A 16,171-nucleotide genomic window follows, 5' to 3' on the forward strand; every position below is an offset into this window, starting at 1 on the left:
CATGCGCATTTTGCTCCAAAGTAGACTACCAATGCTCAGTAATATGAGGTCTGATGACTGTGGTGGCCAGGGGAGATGTAACAGTTCATCCACATGTACACAAAACCAGTCATTGATGACGCGAGCTGTGTGTATAGGGGACCCCAGTACACGGCATCACTGCTGTGGAAGAAACATTGACCCATGTAATGGACCTGATCAGCCAAAATGGTCACATAAACCTTGGCAGTAATATAAACTTGCAGAGTATTCATGGAGCTCATGGAATACTAAGCTGTGGCTGCCCAAATCAGCGAACCCACATTGCGTTTCACTCTTGGAACATAAACTTGGCTGGAAGTTGGAAACAGTGTGAAGACTCATCTGAGCAAATGACTGTTTTCCATTGCCACATAGTCCAGTTTTTATGGGTGCAGCAGTACATTTTCCTGTTAAGAGCATATGCATTAGTGATGAGTAGTTCCCTTACTTTTTCCTACAATCCTCTCTAATACCTGTTTGTCACAATCACTCAGCCCACAGTTTCGTCCTTGTTGTATGCAGTCTAAATCTGTGATACAATGCCTCTTCAAATGTCAAACACTTTGGCTATGTTTGCTACAGAAGCACCCACCATAGGAGCCTCAACAATTTGTCCTCATTCAAATTCACTTAGCTCCAAATAAATGCATCCACAACTGCACAAAACAGTGTTCTAACTATGATATTGAGGAAAGTGCACAAGTGCCATTCATGTTCAAATAAAGCAGTGCAACCTGCAGGCTTGGTTAGCATCTGGATTTATGGTCAAGCATTCATTTCTTGTGATTTTTCGCATGTTTTTATCAAACCACTGTAAATATTATACTTCATATTGAGCATACTATCTCGGGGATCTAAAATGAAAAGATGCAAGGGAAAAAATCTTGAAGGTGTATGCTGTAAAGTCATAGTTTGATATGGAAGAAGCAGAGGGAAAAGAGGAGCAGTTATTGTACTAAGTTTTGAAAAATGGTAAATAATCCTGTCACCACCACCATCATATAGAGCTGTTAAGTTAAAATGAGCTGCTGGACATAGCTGTATGGAAACAAGAAGAGTTACAGCATTTGAGAGAAACAGTGCTGAAATAATTTTCCTCTGCATACACTTTGAATATATATAGAGAAAATAGGATGGTAATAACAGCCCAAACGAGAGTTAAGCTTTTTATCACCTGTCTTGTAGAATGTGGTGATATTGATATGTTCTCTAGAATAAGGTTCTTAATCAAGAATAGCAAAAATTTGCTGCCCTAGGATGTAAAACACCTGATGGTATGAGTGAGAGAGAGAGATCGTAAACAAAACAACCAAGCAAAAATAGTGCTCAATAAGCAGAGAAAATGGTTCATCTCGAATATTAGGATTAACAAGATGAATATAATGAAGGTATATGTTTAGAGTTTGCTATGTGCCATTGGAGCACTGGAATAAAAGTGCTCAAAACTGTAGTACTGTAGGTGGGTGCTAAAAACATATGGATAACCTAATGTTGTGGGTTTGAGTGTACCAGATTGAAGATCTACAGAGAGTAGGTACCATGCAGAAAACAATAGTGGAAGCAACAGATTAGGAAAATAGCAGGATAGTGTCATGTGTAGTATATACAGTGCCTGATGGGTTATTACCAGCTAAAGGATGACTGCAATCCAGTTGAAAGGTTGACTACAGGGTTGGTTATATGGTTATAGTGATGATTCCTTTCTGACTGTTACATACTAAGACTTGGCTAGAGAGTGAGTGAGTGAGTGAGTGAGTGAGTGAGTGAGTGAGTGAGTGAGTGAGTGAGTGAGTGTGTTTTTAATTGCATTTGAGTTAATTCTGGAACCAGTTGATGGGGCTGGATTATAAATTGTCTGGCAGCGGATATTGAGGCAATATGCATATTAAATCTCGCATTTATTTTCCTACAGATGCTGACTGCTACATAAAAACTACACTTGAGATTGTTGTATATACTTACAAAATTGTGTTCTGGATGTATCTAGATTATGTCAAACTGTTAAGTTTCGTGATTAACATCTTGGAGTATCCCTCTTACTGCATAATGCATGTCTTATAACAATCAATTGATATGTTTTCATGTATTTGTTTTTGGAGGAAATGAGTGTACAGTGTAAAACAGTTATGATCAATCCATAAATAAGGGCTGTAACTGTTACTAAGTGCCTGAATTTAAGATACTGTGGACTAAATGGAATGAATTTTTGATATTGCAGAATGATCAGTTTATGTGGCACAAAAAATATATTTGTGTAGAAACTGTTAAGGGTAATGAATATTGTATTTATGATAAGGACAGTCTTAGGGATTTCTGCTGTTCTGAAACTGTAATTTTTTTCCCTCACACTAACCGGTTTGAGTAGTGTTGTGAAAATTAAAACAAAAGCCCATAATGATACTAATTAACAAACATTTCACATTTACTTTATGATGTAAGATAGAACAACTGTAGCTTCATTTGTCTAGCCATCTTCTACAGTTAATTTTTCAGTTATGAGGCTGACCAGAAAAACTGTTTCGTTGCTTTGTTTTATTCTTTGTCATCACCCAAAATGTATAGCAAGATTTCACATTTGGAACCATTACAGATGATGATAAAGAGTAACACAAAACATTCTATTTAGGCACTTTCCCCCCCTCTCTCACTACTCTAGTTTTGTTCGCCTCTCTCACTACTCTAGTTTTGTTCCAGTGAACTTCACAATTTTGCTGAGAAGATATCATTTGTTCTTTCTAATATTGTTGGAATCTTGCAGTAACAGGCAGTACCTACATTAAGTCCCTCGAAGTTGGTGCTTTCTTATTGATCATCGAAGAAATGCGTACTCCTAGAGGCAGCGGTGGTCTTCTCTGTGTGCATTATTTTCATGTGTCTTGAACCCTTGCTGGATGTTTTGTTAAGCTTGGTCATAATATACTCATGCAATCAGGGAAGGTCATATTATTTTGAAGGTGCACTGCCTCATTGTGCTGCGACTTCATTGACTTCATCCTCTTTGGTGCTGTGTCCAATATGCAGTAGATAATACTCGTCCAGCATTGCTATGTCCAAGATGTAAAAATAGATCTTACACCACTTGCATACTTCTGATAAGTGAGGACAGAGACAGGCATTTATATGGTCTCCACTTTGTCTGCAGCTTATATTGTAGTGACATTGGACTGTTTCTTGGGCAGCACACTTTGTGTATATTGGTTCCCCCATCATCCAAAAGACAGTTTTCATCACATTCAGATGTATCACATGCATTGACATAGGCTTTACTATCACTAAAATCAGTATCTTTGAAGAAAATGCCTGATTCTCATGGTGTCTGCTACAGAAAAATTGCACAAGTAATCAACAGTACTGGGATGGTAGATCCATACATTGCATGACTGTGGTACAACCATGAAAATTATGGGTAAATGGGTTACTTTTATATATCAGACATTTGAGGAAATTGGGATTCAGAGCTATCCTAATTTAGTTTTCGTATCCTTTGATTAATAACTGCAAACTTAAGAAATAGTTATTGTGACTTTATTCTCTTGTCAGTCTCCAACTGAATGGGCTAGTGTTTTCTCTAAGAGATTGTCAAATCTGTTCCATTCTCATTTTCCTCTCTTCAGAAAGCTGTTTGTTTGCAGTGGAATTTTCTGCTGTTGTAAAACTAGTGGACAGTGTGCGAAGTGGAAAGAATTGAAGGGCCCTTTGTAAGAAATAGTCATAATGAATTAATTACAAGAAGGCATTTGTTGAAAAAAAACCTTATGCTGCAGTTTAAAGTAGCTAACTGTTATAACAAAAAAAAAAGAAGAGCTTAATTATTAAACTTACAGATTTTGAAGCTGTCTGCCAGAATTGGGACACAGAGGATCTGGCGTCGTAATTATTGATATCGCTTCATTCTACTGGCAAGTTTGAGCACAGAGTACCTGCTTTTTCTGAGTCAGTTTTTGTTCTAAATTAGTTAATATTCAGATATTTCTGCATGTTTGTTACTCAAAGGCAGGAACTTGAAATTTTGGTAGATGATTTTAAATTTACTTTTCATGGTAATAGAGTACTAATGGGGAGGGGGGGGGTTATCACTCAGCAGGTGGCAAGTTGACCTCAGTATTTTCTAGCGCGAGTTGCACTCACTGCTTGGATCTTTCCTGAGTTTTACTGGGCATAGTTGGGAGTGTAGCTTGTTGCCAGATACAGAACAAAGAAATTGTCAGTGTCATGGATAGACATGTTAAACTTTACAAGAAAACCTGTGACATTGTGTTCCCCTTAGAGCGTATTCAAAGGAATTAATTTCTGCCACGAAAGAGTAATTTTAGTAGATATGAAGACAGTGTCATTACTCTTTATACTACTATGTGATATTCCCTTTGCAAAGTAGAAAACAGCATACAAATATTTTACTTCGGCAGCGAGGCACTTGATATGTCACTCATATTGTATACACAGCTTTGATATCCAAGACTTTTCCAAATTACTGTATTGTCATAATAGAAAAGATACCAATTTCATTTAGAACAGCATATGAGAACTAATTTACTTCATGTGGAAGACACTTAGGTTCCATTGAGTAAATGATAGGAAAATGATGAAAATTTAAATTACTGTGAAAGAACTGAGAGACTGAATTTTGGTATGTCAGTTAGTTCACACTGATTACCTTTTGCTATGCATTTGAACACATTCCTTCTAAAATGTGTATGGAGGAGAGCTGTGGATGGACAAAGTATCAGGTTATGTCAACTGAACCAAATGTAAGGAGCAGATTTAAATGTAGGAGTCTAAACCTGATTGATTGTAATCATAATTTAATTTTATCAAAAAACTACCTAAGTTAAAAACACAATTTGAAAAAATGTATGATAGAGCACAGAATAGAAAATGATGTGGAAGAAGCAAGTGCTGCCCTGAAAGAAAGTACTGCTAGACTGCAGCTGATTAGAAAATATAGACATATCAGCAAAGTTAATATTTACTCATTATTTCTTGGTGGTTCTCAAAGATGGCTTCCTTCTGATATTTAAAAGCTTGGGGGTGGGAAGGGGACTACTGCATGCACAGAATCACTTTATTTACTGTGTTTTTTGACTCTTAATTAACTTCTTACTCTTCTCAGTAGTATTTCTTGTTGTGTTCATGGTCAAACATCTGAGATAATTGTGTCATTTTAAAAAGTCAGAGCCATTTGAGTTCTGATTATTTGGCTATTTCAACAAGCCTGTCCACCTGAATTATATCTCGGATTTTTATTTTCATATTTGTTTCTTCTTGCCTTCATACCACATTTATCAAGAATCTTGTGTAGCCTAATTGTAGTTGATTTGCTCTTACCTATTTTTGTGTCATGTGTAATAGAAACACACAATTTCGTACTGCATTCATATTTATGTGGTACTTTCTTGTCACACGATAGTAGAATTTGGTAGCTAATGTTCTCTTCTTTTAACCTCTTCATTTGACATTCCACAGTGTGTCCCATGCAAAGTACCTGAAACGTCCCATGGTCTCCAGAATCTGTTGTTAATACAGCTGCATTCAATTAGCTCTCTTCAGTTCACTAAAATTAGTTTAATTTGGTGGGTTTAGATTACTATTGATGTCACTTGTATCAGCACCATTCATTGTTCCCCCACTCTTTGTTGTATTAAATAAGTTTATCGTAAAGTTCAATTTCTCATACGTGGTGGCACTTGTCTTTCAGACACTCAAGACTGTAAGGCTTATGGTGGTCTGTGGAAGTAATATTAAAATCTCATAAATATTATTTTTATATATATTTGTACAACGTGGCAAGCAACAACTACAGTGGGTAGTACTTTCTTCTCTGAAACTGTCATTCTTCTTGCAGCTCTTATTCTTGTAGAGCTTTCAGTTGAAGAACATTACCCTGATTTTATAATTCCCTATTCCTGTGCATGTTTCAGCCTTTCCCAATGTTTTCCACCTTCACATTTTTCATTTCCTTCTTTTCCTCTGGAATTGTTTTAATGAGCTCACACCATAATATTGTTTCAACTATGTTAGTAGCAATTCTTGTTGAGTATTAATCAACTTTAAAGTATTATTTCCTGGTCACCTCTGCAGTTAGTTCATTGCTGTTTTCATTCTGAAATAGTATCACAAAGGGGACCTACTTTCTTTAGCCTGTACTGTTTCTCACTCACTGTTACGGATAATATTGTAGTTCTTCTACAAACAATGGCCACAATTTCTTTGCCTTTTCATTTGCTGTCATATAATTCCTGTTGTCGTCATACCATGTCCTTTTCCTTTCTGTTCCATGTCCATATCATTGTTTACTCCTTTCATTGCATCCGGTGTGATCTCATTAACGATGTTAGTGAATTTTCATCTTTACTGCTAATTCTTGCACATCCCATTTACATTCTCAACATGAGTTGGTTGGAACATATTTCCATCATTCCTTCATTTTTTACCTGTTTGTTCCTCTTTTTAGTCTCTTGTAGAAGAATTTGAGTATGGATGTTGACTGTACATTACTGAAGTATTAATCAATGTATGATTTTTTTGAAACACTTAAATGTTAAGAATTGTTTTTGTGAGTATAATACAGAGATCATCAGTATGACAAACTGGTTTGAAAATGCTATCAATTATGCACAAATTTCTTTGAAAGATCTTTAAACGTATCAAATTACTTGGTTTTTGATCAATACTGAGGTGGTTGATTCTCTGGTTTTTCTTTCGGAATATTGACGTTTTCCAAGCAAATGGTTCCAATAATTTATGAATACTATGGAAGAAGACAGAAGAAGTAGGTTTGTGCTTAACAATTTTAAGTAAAATGACAAGGTAGTTTTTTACAGTTTCTAATGTTCAAGGTTTGCTCCTCAGTCAAAGCAGTTTTCTCTCACAAAGAGTGGAAGAATTTTATTTTTTTTTTACAAAAATTACATCAATCTATACAGATGAAAAGCTAGTGACAAAATTCTTTTGTTCTTCCACTCTATTTTCCTTGGTGATACTGGTTTTGGATGAAATTTGGTTCATAGCTGTAACCATACAGTCTTTAGAGACCACATCATTTTCATATACACACTACAAATAACTTCCTTTTCTCTTTTTAATGGCGTTTATGTAGATTTTGTGGAATACTTGCCACAAAGTAAATGTACATGAGCGCATACTAAGTAAAGTTTGTGATGATTATGTATTATTGACAATTCATAAGAGTTGGGTTTCTGAGGTTAGTACAGCCCTTTTATATTTTTGTTAAAACACGTCATGCATAATATATTTGTTTTGGTTTGTTTGTGTGCGTGTGAGACTAACTTTATAGCTCTGATCGGAATACATACATTCCAGGAGCTACATAGATGTTTTCAGTTGACTGAAAGCTGGAATTGAGCCCAAAGTTACAAATCCATCTCAGTGGCATTTCCTTATGGACCGGTTTACCCGGCTTATTTTTGGAAATTGTCAATTTTCGACAACATCATCATCTTCAGGTAAGAACTTTCCGAGACCTCAGTGACTGTTTGCATTTTGTATGTTAATGGAAGTATTTAGCATGTTATCGTTTCCACGAGGAATGAAAGTAGACTGCACTTACCTGTGGACTTCCCACTTTAGTTCTTTCCCTTACCCTCTCCTTAGTCTTGTCAACAGTTAATACTGTGGCCGTTAGCACTTTCTTGCAGTTAAATGCTTCATTGAGGTTGTTAAATTTGAATGTATCTGAAGTTCTGTGTAGCTCTGGTTTACACACATCCATGTTATCAGAGGTACTTGAAAAGATACATAACTCATTTCACAAAAAAGGCAAGTAAAAGATCAGCTGGATTGTAGCTTTGCACTCTTTAGATCTTTATTATAGCATCGGTACCTTACTGTCTTTGTCTTGCAATTCAACTCTTTCATTACACTGCTTGTGATTGTAAAACCTCAGTTTTTTTAAGTGTGGTCCTGGAATAATAATGTAGTTTTCAAGCTCCCATATGTCTGGAAATAGTAACCCCAGCACAAAGCTTGCTGTTGTTAAGGACAAGTCATAAGTACTAGTGTTACACCTGAAAGTGATCAATGTGCTGACTTATAGTTTGCATCACTGTGTAATTCCTTCTTGTGGGTAATATTCAATGTGACACTTAGAATGGCTTTTGTGGACTTGCTTTCTGTTTCTCTGTACACATTAAGTTAGCTTAAAAGAAAACTAGCTAAAAAGTGAGCATGTAAGCATAATTAAACAGTGCTGTATGTGTTTGAAGCATGCTTAAAGTATAGAATGTTATGTGAAAGAACTAAGTTGTCATTTTTGTTCTATTGCACTAGCTCCTATAGCAGCCAAGAAATATAATATGTTGTGTGTTACTAATTTGTTGTCTCTAATGATTGACATTAATATAAAGTTCTGTTCAGCAGTTGATATGACAATGTGTGAAGAAAATTCTTGCTATAATTCAAAAATACATCTCTGTGGATGTAGGAATAATCGACTACTTGCAGTAGACTTGTCAACTGATTGGTTTTAAAAGCTGGCATGTCCATTGTAAAAACAATCATTTTCGAAACACAAGTTATGCTACGCTTGGGAAAATAAATTGGATGAGAAATTGTTACACTGGAGCATCAGTGGAAAGCGTGGGATTCATTTACGAAAGTATGAATATTGCCTTTTTTATTTAAGCGCTCAACTTTTCAGTATACTCACCCACTTAATTACTACACAAGTATTTCAGATGAACACATCTCATAAAATGGGCCATTCTTAAGTTACATTAACATTTACGATAAAGGCAGACTTCTGTGTGTGTGTGTGTGTGTGTGGTGTACACCCAAAATACCTAATGGGCTCATTTGGTTAATACAGCAGACTAAGGATCAGAAGGGTGTCCTGGGTCTGACTTTGGGGTTTCTCACACTGGATGTGCATCTTGTCACGAGGAAATTAGTAGGCCTACACAGGAATGTGAAAACTTTGCTGCATTATGGACTTCTAAAATGTAGGATCAGCTATGTCTTGTGGGTGAAGAGAGGGTGTTAGGAGGAAAGGAAAAGTATAGGTTGTATGTTTGGCATGTAACTCCGTGGGCAGTTTAACTTTTGCTCTTTACATACACTACTGTCAGTGAAAATTGTAATACTGTGAGGGATATGTTTGAGTGAACTAAAGTTTATACAACAAACTATATATTTGAGAATACGCAAGTGATAGACAACTGTGCATGATTTGACTTGGAGAGTTCAGTGTGGTTTGAAGCCTTTAAACATACGTTCATGGAGTTAGTGTGTCTGAATATGTTCATAGAGAATCTTTTACACAATTTGTAAATGCCCACAAAACAGCAGCAGCGGTTGCTTTAGGACTGTGGCAAGTTGCTAACAGACCACATTCCAGATATTTTTAATGAGTGATGTAGCAGATGAACAAACAATTCAAACAAGAATTGGTGCCTGTCTCCTGTTAAAATATTGAATGTGGAGTTATCTAAGGAGCACTATATCAGGCCCAAACATCACTATGTCGATGTGGTTCCTGATTAGATCGCCTTCAGTATGTAGTGGCCAATAATGAATGTTATATCCAATGAAAGTCCAGTCCATGTCTCCTTTAATTTTTCCACTTAGCTGTTCTACAATGCAGCTCCAGATTGTGGTCACCACAGTGGCGTCAAACACATACAGGTTTGGACAGAGACATCTAAACACTGTGAGCTATGCATTTTGAACATAAATGCATATGCTATCCAAGCCTGCAGATTGCACTGTTATATCTGACCATGAATGACACTTGTACATTATCCTCAGTGCATTGCAAGTGTCAGTCATGGTCAGAACAGTGCTCTATGCAGTTCTGATAGCGAAACCTGAACAGTGGAGCAAGGGAAGAAAGTCACTTGGTCAGATGAGTATTGTTGCACATTGTTTCCAACTTCGGGCCGAGTTTACTTCCCAAGTGATGATTTGGGTAGCCACATCATGGTATTCCATGGTCCCCATGTTTACTCTGAAAGGTTACATTACGTGCAAGGGCTATACGACCATTTTAGCTGATAAGGTCCATCCCAGGGTATGTTTCTTCTCCAGTGGTGATTCTGTGTTCCAAGACATTGGGGTCCCTGTTAACACAGCTCACATTGTTAGTGGTTTTGTGAGCATGAGGATAAATTATAGCCTCACTCCTGACCACCAGTCACCAGACCTCAATATTATTGAGCCTTTGTGGTCTACTTTGGTGAGAAGGGGGTGGGGCCACTATTTACATCCCTCATTGTTACCTGAACTTCCACAATTTTGCAGAAAGAATGGTGTAAGATTGCTTTGAAAACCATACAGCACCTGTATTTATCTGTTCAAAACAATTTCAAGTTGGTTTGAATCTCTCTAGGTTTCCTAGATTGAATTAGACCAGAAAATGTTTTTTTTTGGTGTTTCAACATTTTTATTCCTTCTCTGTAAATGATGATCAGTGCAGAATGGGCTGAAGTGGGGCTTTGTGGAAAACACTACTGTTTATCACTTAGTATAGTGATGGTAGTAACATGCCTATTGCATTCTGTGGTTTTCCAGGCCAATGGAAGATGATGCAGTGGGCATGTGAGCCACTAGTTCCAGTGTTAACATAAAACTGTAGATGAAGCTGTAGGTTCTGTAATGTCCATACAGACAATGTTGTGATCATAATATACAATGACTGGATAGTCTTGTCCAGTAATCTATCATTGCTTCCATCCTGTACAAGCTGAAATATTGCAATATGACAATTTTTCTTGAAACTTGCCAATGTACCCTATTCAAACTCACATTAGTATTAATGCTCACTGGCTGTTGTCTTCCCACTTCCTCTTTGTTTGAAATCTCTCTTTTGTGACTGTAAAGGTCAGTGTTATGCCATTGCTCTGCAGTCTTAATCACTTGCAGACAAGCTGTTTGACTTGAAATACATTCAGGCCATTATTTCAGGGTGTTGCAATTTTCACAGATGTTAGTGCAGGGATATTCCATGTCAAATTGTGCAGTTCATGTCTCCCATCATCTCAGATTTTCATGAAACTTTACATATTTGCTTATACTTATAACATAAAAACCGGTGCAAAATGTTTTTGCTCTCAGGCTAATTTTTTTTTTTTTTTTTTTTTTTCTATCGAATTTTAAATGTAATGATACTTTGATAACTGGGCTCTGCACGAATTTCAATGCAAAATGGTACTTACCTACATAAATGCCGATAACTCAGGTGTTTATGAAGCTTTTGATTTGGAATTTTTTTCATAAGTAAAAGAAGCACGTACTTAACTGATATGTAATTATTTAAGCAGTAAAGTTACAAAGAACAATACAAAAAAATTTAATGTGGGTCACTTTTCAATTTCCAGAAAAAGGGAGACACACACACACACACACACACACACACACACACACACACACACACACACATTGAAAAATGCTTATCAGATTTCTCCAACCTGGTGGGAACTTATAATCATTGGTCTTTAGTAATACCCAAGACAGTACACATTGTAATATAATAAAATTATTAATGGGTTTCTACAAATGGATACACAAATAAATCTGAAAAATCACAGTACTTCATGCTGTGATGAAAACAAAATTATGAGTACCTTGCACCAACTTCTCCAGGTTTTCACAAAACTTTTTCTACAGAAGAAGTGTCTTATTTTCAACACATCACTGTCACATTTCCCAATATGTCACAGAAGGGCTGTACCTTTATTAGGAAAAAAAATTAACTATTCTTGACTTATGGTAGTATAGAAAATCAACTTAAGCTGTTGTTGTCCAAACAATGATTTTTTTAAATATGTAAAGCTTTCTGACAGCTGATAAGATTTATTTTTATTGAAACTCTGATATTATTTAAAAGCAAAAAAAAGTAGTTTTGATAGATATTGGATGTTCATTTAACATATCACAGCATTGTTCAGAAGATCATTCAGATCAAACTATGTAAACTGACAACCTGTAGTATTGCTGCTTCATGAAACTACAGAGCCAAAATGTATAAATTTAATTGAAACTGGAGTTAACTTTATTTAGGGTGTCAAATTTGCATCACGTACATGTTCAGCAGTGATGATCCCTGAAACTGTCAATGAAACTGCTTAAGAACATTTCTGTTTTTAAACCACTGTGACAAATTATATTCTGTTAACTTCGTAAATTTTTCATTAAAGTAGTACATTCTGCCTAATGATGCTGATTTAGGTACACCAACAACGCACAAAATGTTTTCCAAAGGCACAAAACAAGAGTCTTCATTCTCAGGCCAAAGGAGTGACACTATTGGTCCAGGTGGGTGGAGAAAAGGGAGATAAACATCGCCTCCATCAGACTTTTTGACAAAGGCAAAGTACCATCTGTCAGCTGCTACAAAAGAATTTTGTTAGGAATGAGTGCATGTCCATTGTGGGGCATTTTCATTGTATGAAAAAAAATCAAGGAAGGCTTTTCAGAAGTAGTTACTCTTCTGATGTCTAAAGAATCACAAGAAAGTGATTTGTAGTGGTGAAAATTCCCGGTTGCGGGTATTGTACGGGCTGTCGAAAATCTCTCCTTGAGGTTGTTGCTTAGGAAATCTACATTGACTTTCTCTGAGAAGTGGAAAAAAAGGCCAATATTAGCTTTGCAGTAATCGTACACACCAGATGCAGTTATTTGTGCATCATCCACTAGATCCTCTCAGTATACATTTTATAGGTCCTCCCAAACCACAGTACACAGCTTTACCATGGCTAATAGCGAAAAAGGAATGATCGGCATCAATAGAAAAATCATTTTTGTGCTCACACAAGTTTTAAAGCTTTTCTGTTCTTGTATTGAGCAGCACATCAGTGAAATAGTGTGCTTTCTTCACTTGTGGGTAATGCTTTGCCAGCCACGTAACCATTTCTTCCTGGACAGCATTTACAAATCCTACATCATGTTTCATATCATCACTTATAAAGCAGTGGTTAACTATTACCAATTTACTTTCTTCCTTTACCACATGAACACCCATGGGATGGATTGTATAGCTAGCTGCTTCTTGTCCAGTGGTAACTCTGAATTTCATTCTGAAGTACAGAACTGTAGTTTTTAGTGAAGTCCATTAGCAGAATTGCTTTTTCTGGTGTTTGAGTTTCTTTCAATTGTTTCAACAATTTTTGACTGACACTTAGCTATAATGAGTGTGGTTTAAGTGCCTGTAATTTTATTACCAACAGTTGCAGACTTCTTTACCAGTTCTGCCTGATCTGGCAGAACTCAATTTTTTCATCAGCCAGTTTGTAAGCTAATTTCTCTTTTAATAATTCTGATAGTTTGCCATCATTGGGACAATCACAGTGATTAAGCATGCAGTTGTAGTTTTCAGAGCCACATACATGAAATTTTGTAAGTTCTTTGTATATTTCTTCATTGTTCCACATCCAAAAGCAGTTTACACTTTGGTGGAACGAACACACACACACACACACACACACACACACACACACACACACACACACACACACACACACACACACACTCTAAATGATTGCTGGCAGCCCTAGCTAAAACACACCAATTCAGTTTTAAAGACCAATGTTAATGTTTGGATTCTCCTGTTTCAAGCAAGAGTACATTTCTCATAAGTTGCAAAGAATGAGTCTTTTTGCATATACACATTCTTCTGTATTCTAACTATGTCTTTTGTTCCTGGTAACATTTGAGTATGTTAATCATTTTGGTCGAAATTGGTGACAATCTTTAAGATTTAATCAGCAATAACTTCCCCCTTTTTGGTTTAGGAATTGCTAAAATACCCATTTCTGTTTTCAGTTTCTTTGCTTGTCAAATCACATACTCACTAACATTGGATTCTGACTTTGTTTCTTACACTACTTTCTCTTTCATTAACAATATCTTGGTATCAAAATCTTTGGCTTTCTTAACAATTTCATAATCAAATTTTTCTTCTCTACTCCCAGAATATTCAATACAGCAATCTAATGCCTGGCCCACTTTTCTTTCCAAAACACGCTTAACTTTTATAGCTTCTTTTTGCCATCTGAAGCCTCGCTGTGATTTCGAATGGAGTGAAGTTTTAAGGGGGAGAGCGCTCCAAATCGTGTAAAGATTAATTTGCATCCTCAATACTTTGACTTTTTAGTACTGATTCGTGAAGTATCACTTCTGGGTCATCTCCGTCTCTTCCATTTGTATCACTGGTGTCAGTTTTCTGTTCACAAATCTTAAAACATGTGCACAGTTTTTGGCCTGGTTTTACATACTGTAGGAGATTCCTTTAGTACTTAATGTTTTAGACAAAGACAAGCAAACTGACCTCAAAGATTTTTAACTGTTTGTCTGTGTTTTTTGATAGACTCACAAGCTCTTTGATGACTTTCAAAACCTTTTAAGTAATAGTATCTGTGATGTCCACATATCATAGCACTTTCTTGATCTTGTGGACAGCTAATCGCAGCAATATCAAATCTCGTTGGTCTTCACTCAGCTCTTCTATTTTTTTGTATAGTTTTTATTAATGCATAGGTTGTCAAATGACATGGTGTTTCAGTAATTTTCCAACAGTGCATTAATTCACATTTTCCATTGCTATTAACTGAGCACCAGTTGACTTAAAACATACTTTATACAGCTGGAATGATACAGCCACGCCACAAACAGATATGGCCTATCTCACAGAAAGACAAAGCAACTGAGGCCAAATAAACTAATTGTTGCATTCTCAATAATGAATTTTAGCAATTGTTGCATTGTTTCCATGCCTATAAAGGTTTCAGACAAACTACTGCAGTCTAAGAACACTTTATCACTGTGAGCAGGTGATGGGCTGAACAGACAAATCATGTATATCATAGTCTTTAAAAAATTACTGAATTAGTCAAATGGAAGGAAATAAATTTTCACACATAAGGTTAACTTGCCTGCCTAAAATGAGTTGTACTTAAATATGCCAAATTGATACCCTTGCATCTGAGGCAGTGAGACAGTAAGTGGATGCATTACTTAAAATGACCCTTTTCCATCCCAGCAAAAAGTATTTTGATTTCAGATGTAAGTGTCAATTAGCAGAAGACCCATTAAAATTTTTATTTTATTTGAAAGCTTTACAATCTAGGCTATTATTTAAGACCAAATTGAGGTTCCCAGCAGGTTGGACAAATGTGAGATAAGCATTTTTCCACACCCTTGCAATTTTTCTGAAATTGAAAATTGATGTATATTAATATTTTTAAAAACTTTCTTTGCAACTTGATTGCTTCAATAACTGGATATCTGTTAACTATGTGCTTTACTTAACTTCTGAAAAAAAAAACAACTTCATAAACACCTGTGTTATGGGCATATATGTAGATAAGTACCATTTTGCATTGACATTCTTGCAGAGCCGAGATATCAGAATATCACTACATTCAAAATTTGATATAAAATAAAGTTGTAGGCTGAGACTAAAACGATTTTGCAGAACTTCCTATGTTATAAGTGTTAGCAAATGTGCAAAGGTTTGTGAAAATCTGAGATAGAGGGTTACAATTCATTAAATTATTGTGTGTTTTGATGTGGAATGACCCAGCAGTAATCTTAAAACTGCATATTGCTCCAAGTAGCATTTTTGGTTTGTGTAGCCTGGGAAATTCAGTGACATGGTGTTTAGTAAGTATATGTAAAAGATCTCATTTCTGTGGAAAGAATTGACTTATGCATGATTTGTTGAATTGTCACAATTTTTAATCTCCTTTAGATGTCGTGGTGCACTATCTTCAGCTGAAAGTTTTACAATTTTATATCAATCTGAGGACATTGAAAATAGTTGTAAGAGTACCTCATTTTTTGCACAGTTGTTACCTTAATGCTTTCTGAATTTGCATGAAAGTAATCCACTGTGGAGTAATACAATTAATTCTCAGTTTTTCAACCATGGAATGACTATTTCATTTTATACTGCTACTTTTTCAACCAAGCCATTACATTATTAAGCAAGTAGAATGGGAGTAAAATAAAGATTTCTTTCAATTAGTTGTTACCCTACAAGAAAAACACGAGTACGATCAAGCCACGTTACCACCAGTTGTGTATAACAAGTAAGATTATGCTTTTATGTCGAAATTCAATAAAAGGATAAAATATGTAATCATATACCAAAATCTGCTCTACAATGGTATGTATAACAAATTTCATAATAATTGTACCT

General features: G+C 35.9%; 1 protein-coding gene across 2 annotated transcripts in view; it reads left to right on the forward strand.

Moving 5' to 3' along the window:
* LOC124555100 (ras-like GTP-binding protein Rho1) overlaps positions 1-16,171 on the forward strand; it is a 60,024-nt gene that overhangs the window by 24,713 nt on the left and 19,140 nt on the right. The window contains exon 2 of one of the 2 annotated variants that reach the window (XM_047128897.1): positions 7,342-7,484. The exons of the other annotated variant lie outside the window; for it this stretch is intronic. Coding sequence (XP_046984853.1) covers positions 7,421-7,484 — 64 coding nt within the window. The 5' untranslated portion in view covers positions 7,342-7,420. The remainder of the gene's footprint in view (positions 1-7,341; positions 7,485-16,171) is intronic. 2 annotated transcript variants of the gene reach the window in all.

Source organism: Schistocerca americana, chromosome X, assembly GCF_021461395.2.
Source record: "Schistocerca americana isolate TAMUIC-IGC-003095 chromosome X, iqSchAmer2.1, whole genome shotgun sequence".
Classification (NCBI taxonomy): domain Eukaryota; kingdom Metazoa; phylum Arthropoda; class Insecta; order Orthoptera; family Acrididae; genus Schistocerca; species Schistocerca americana.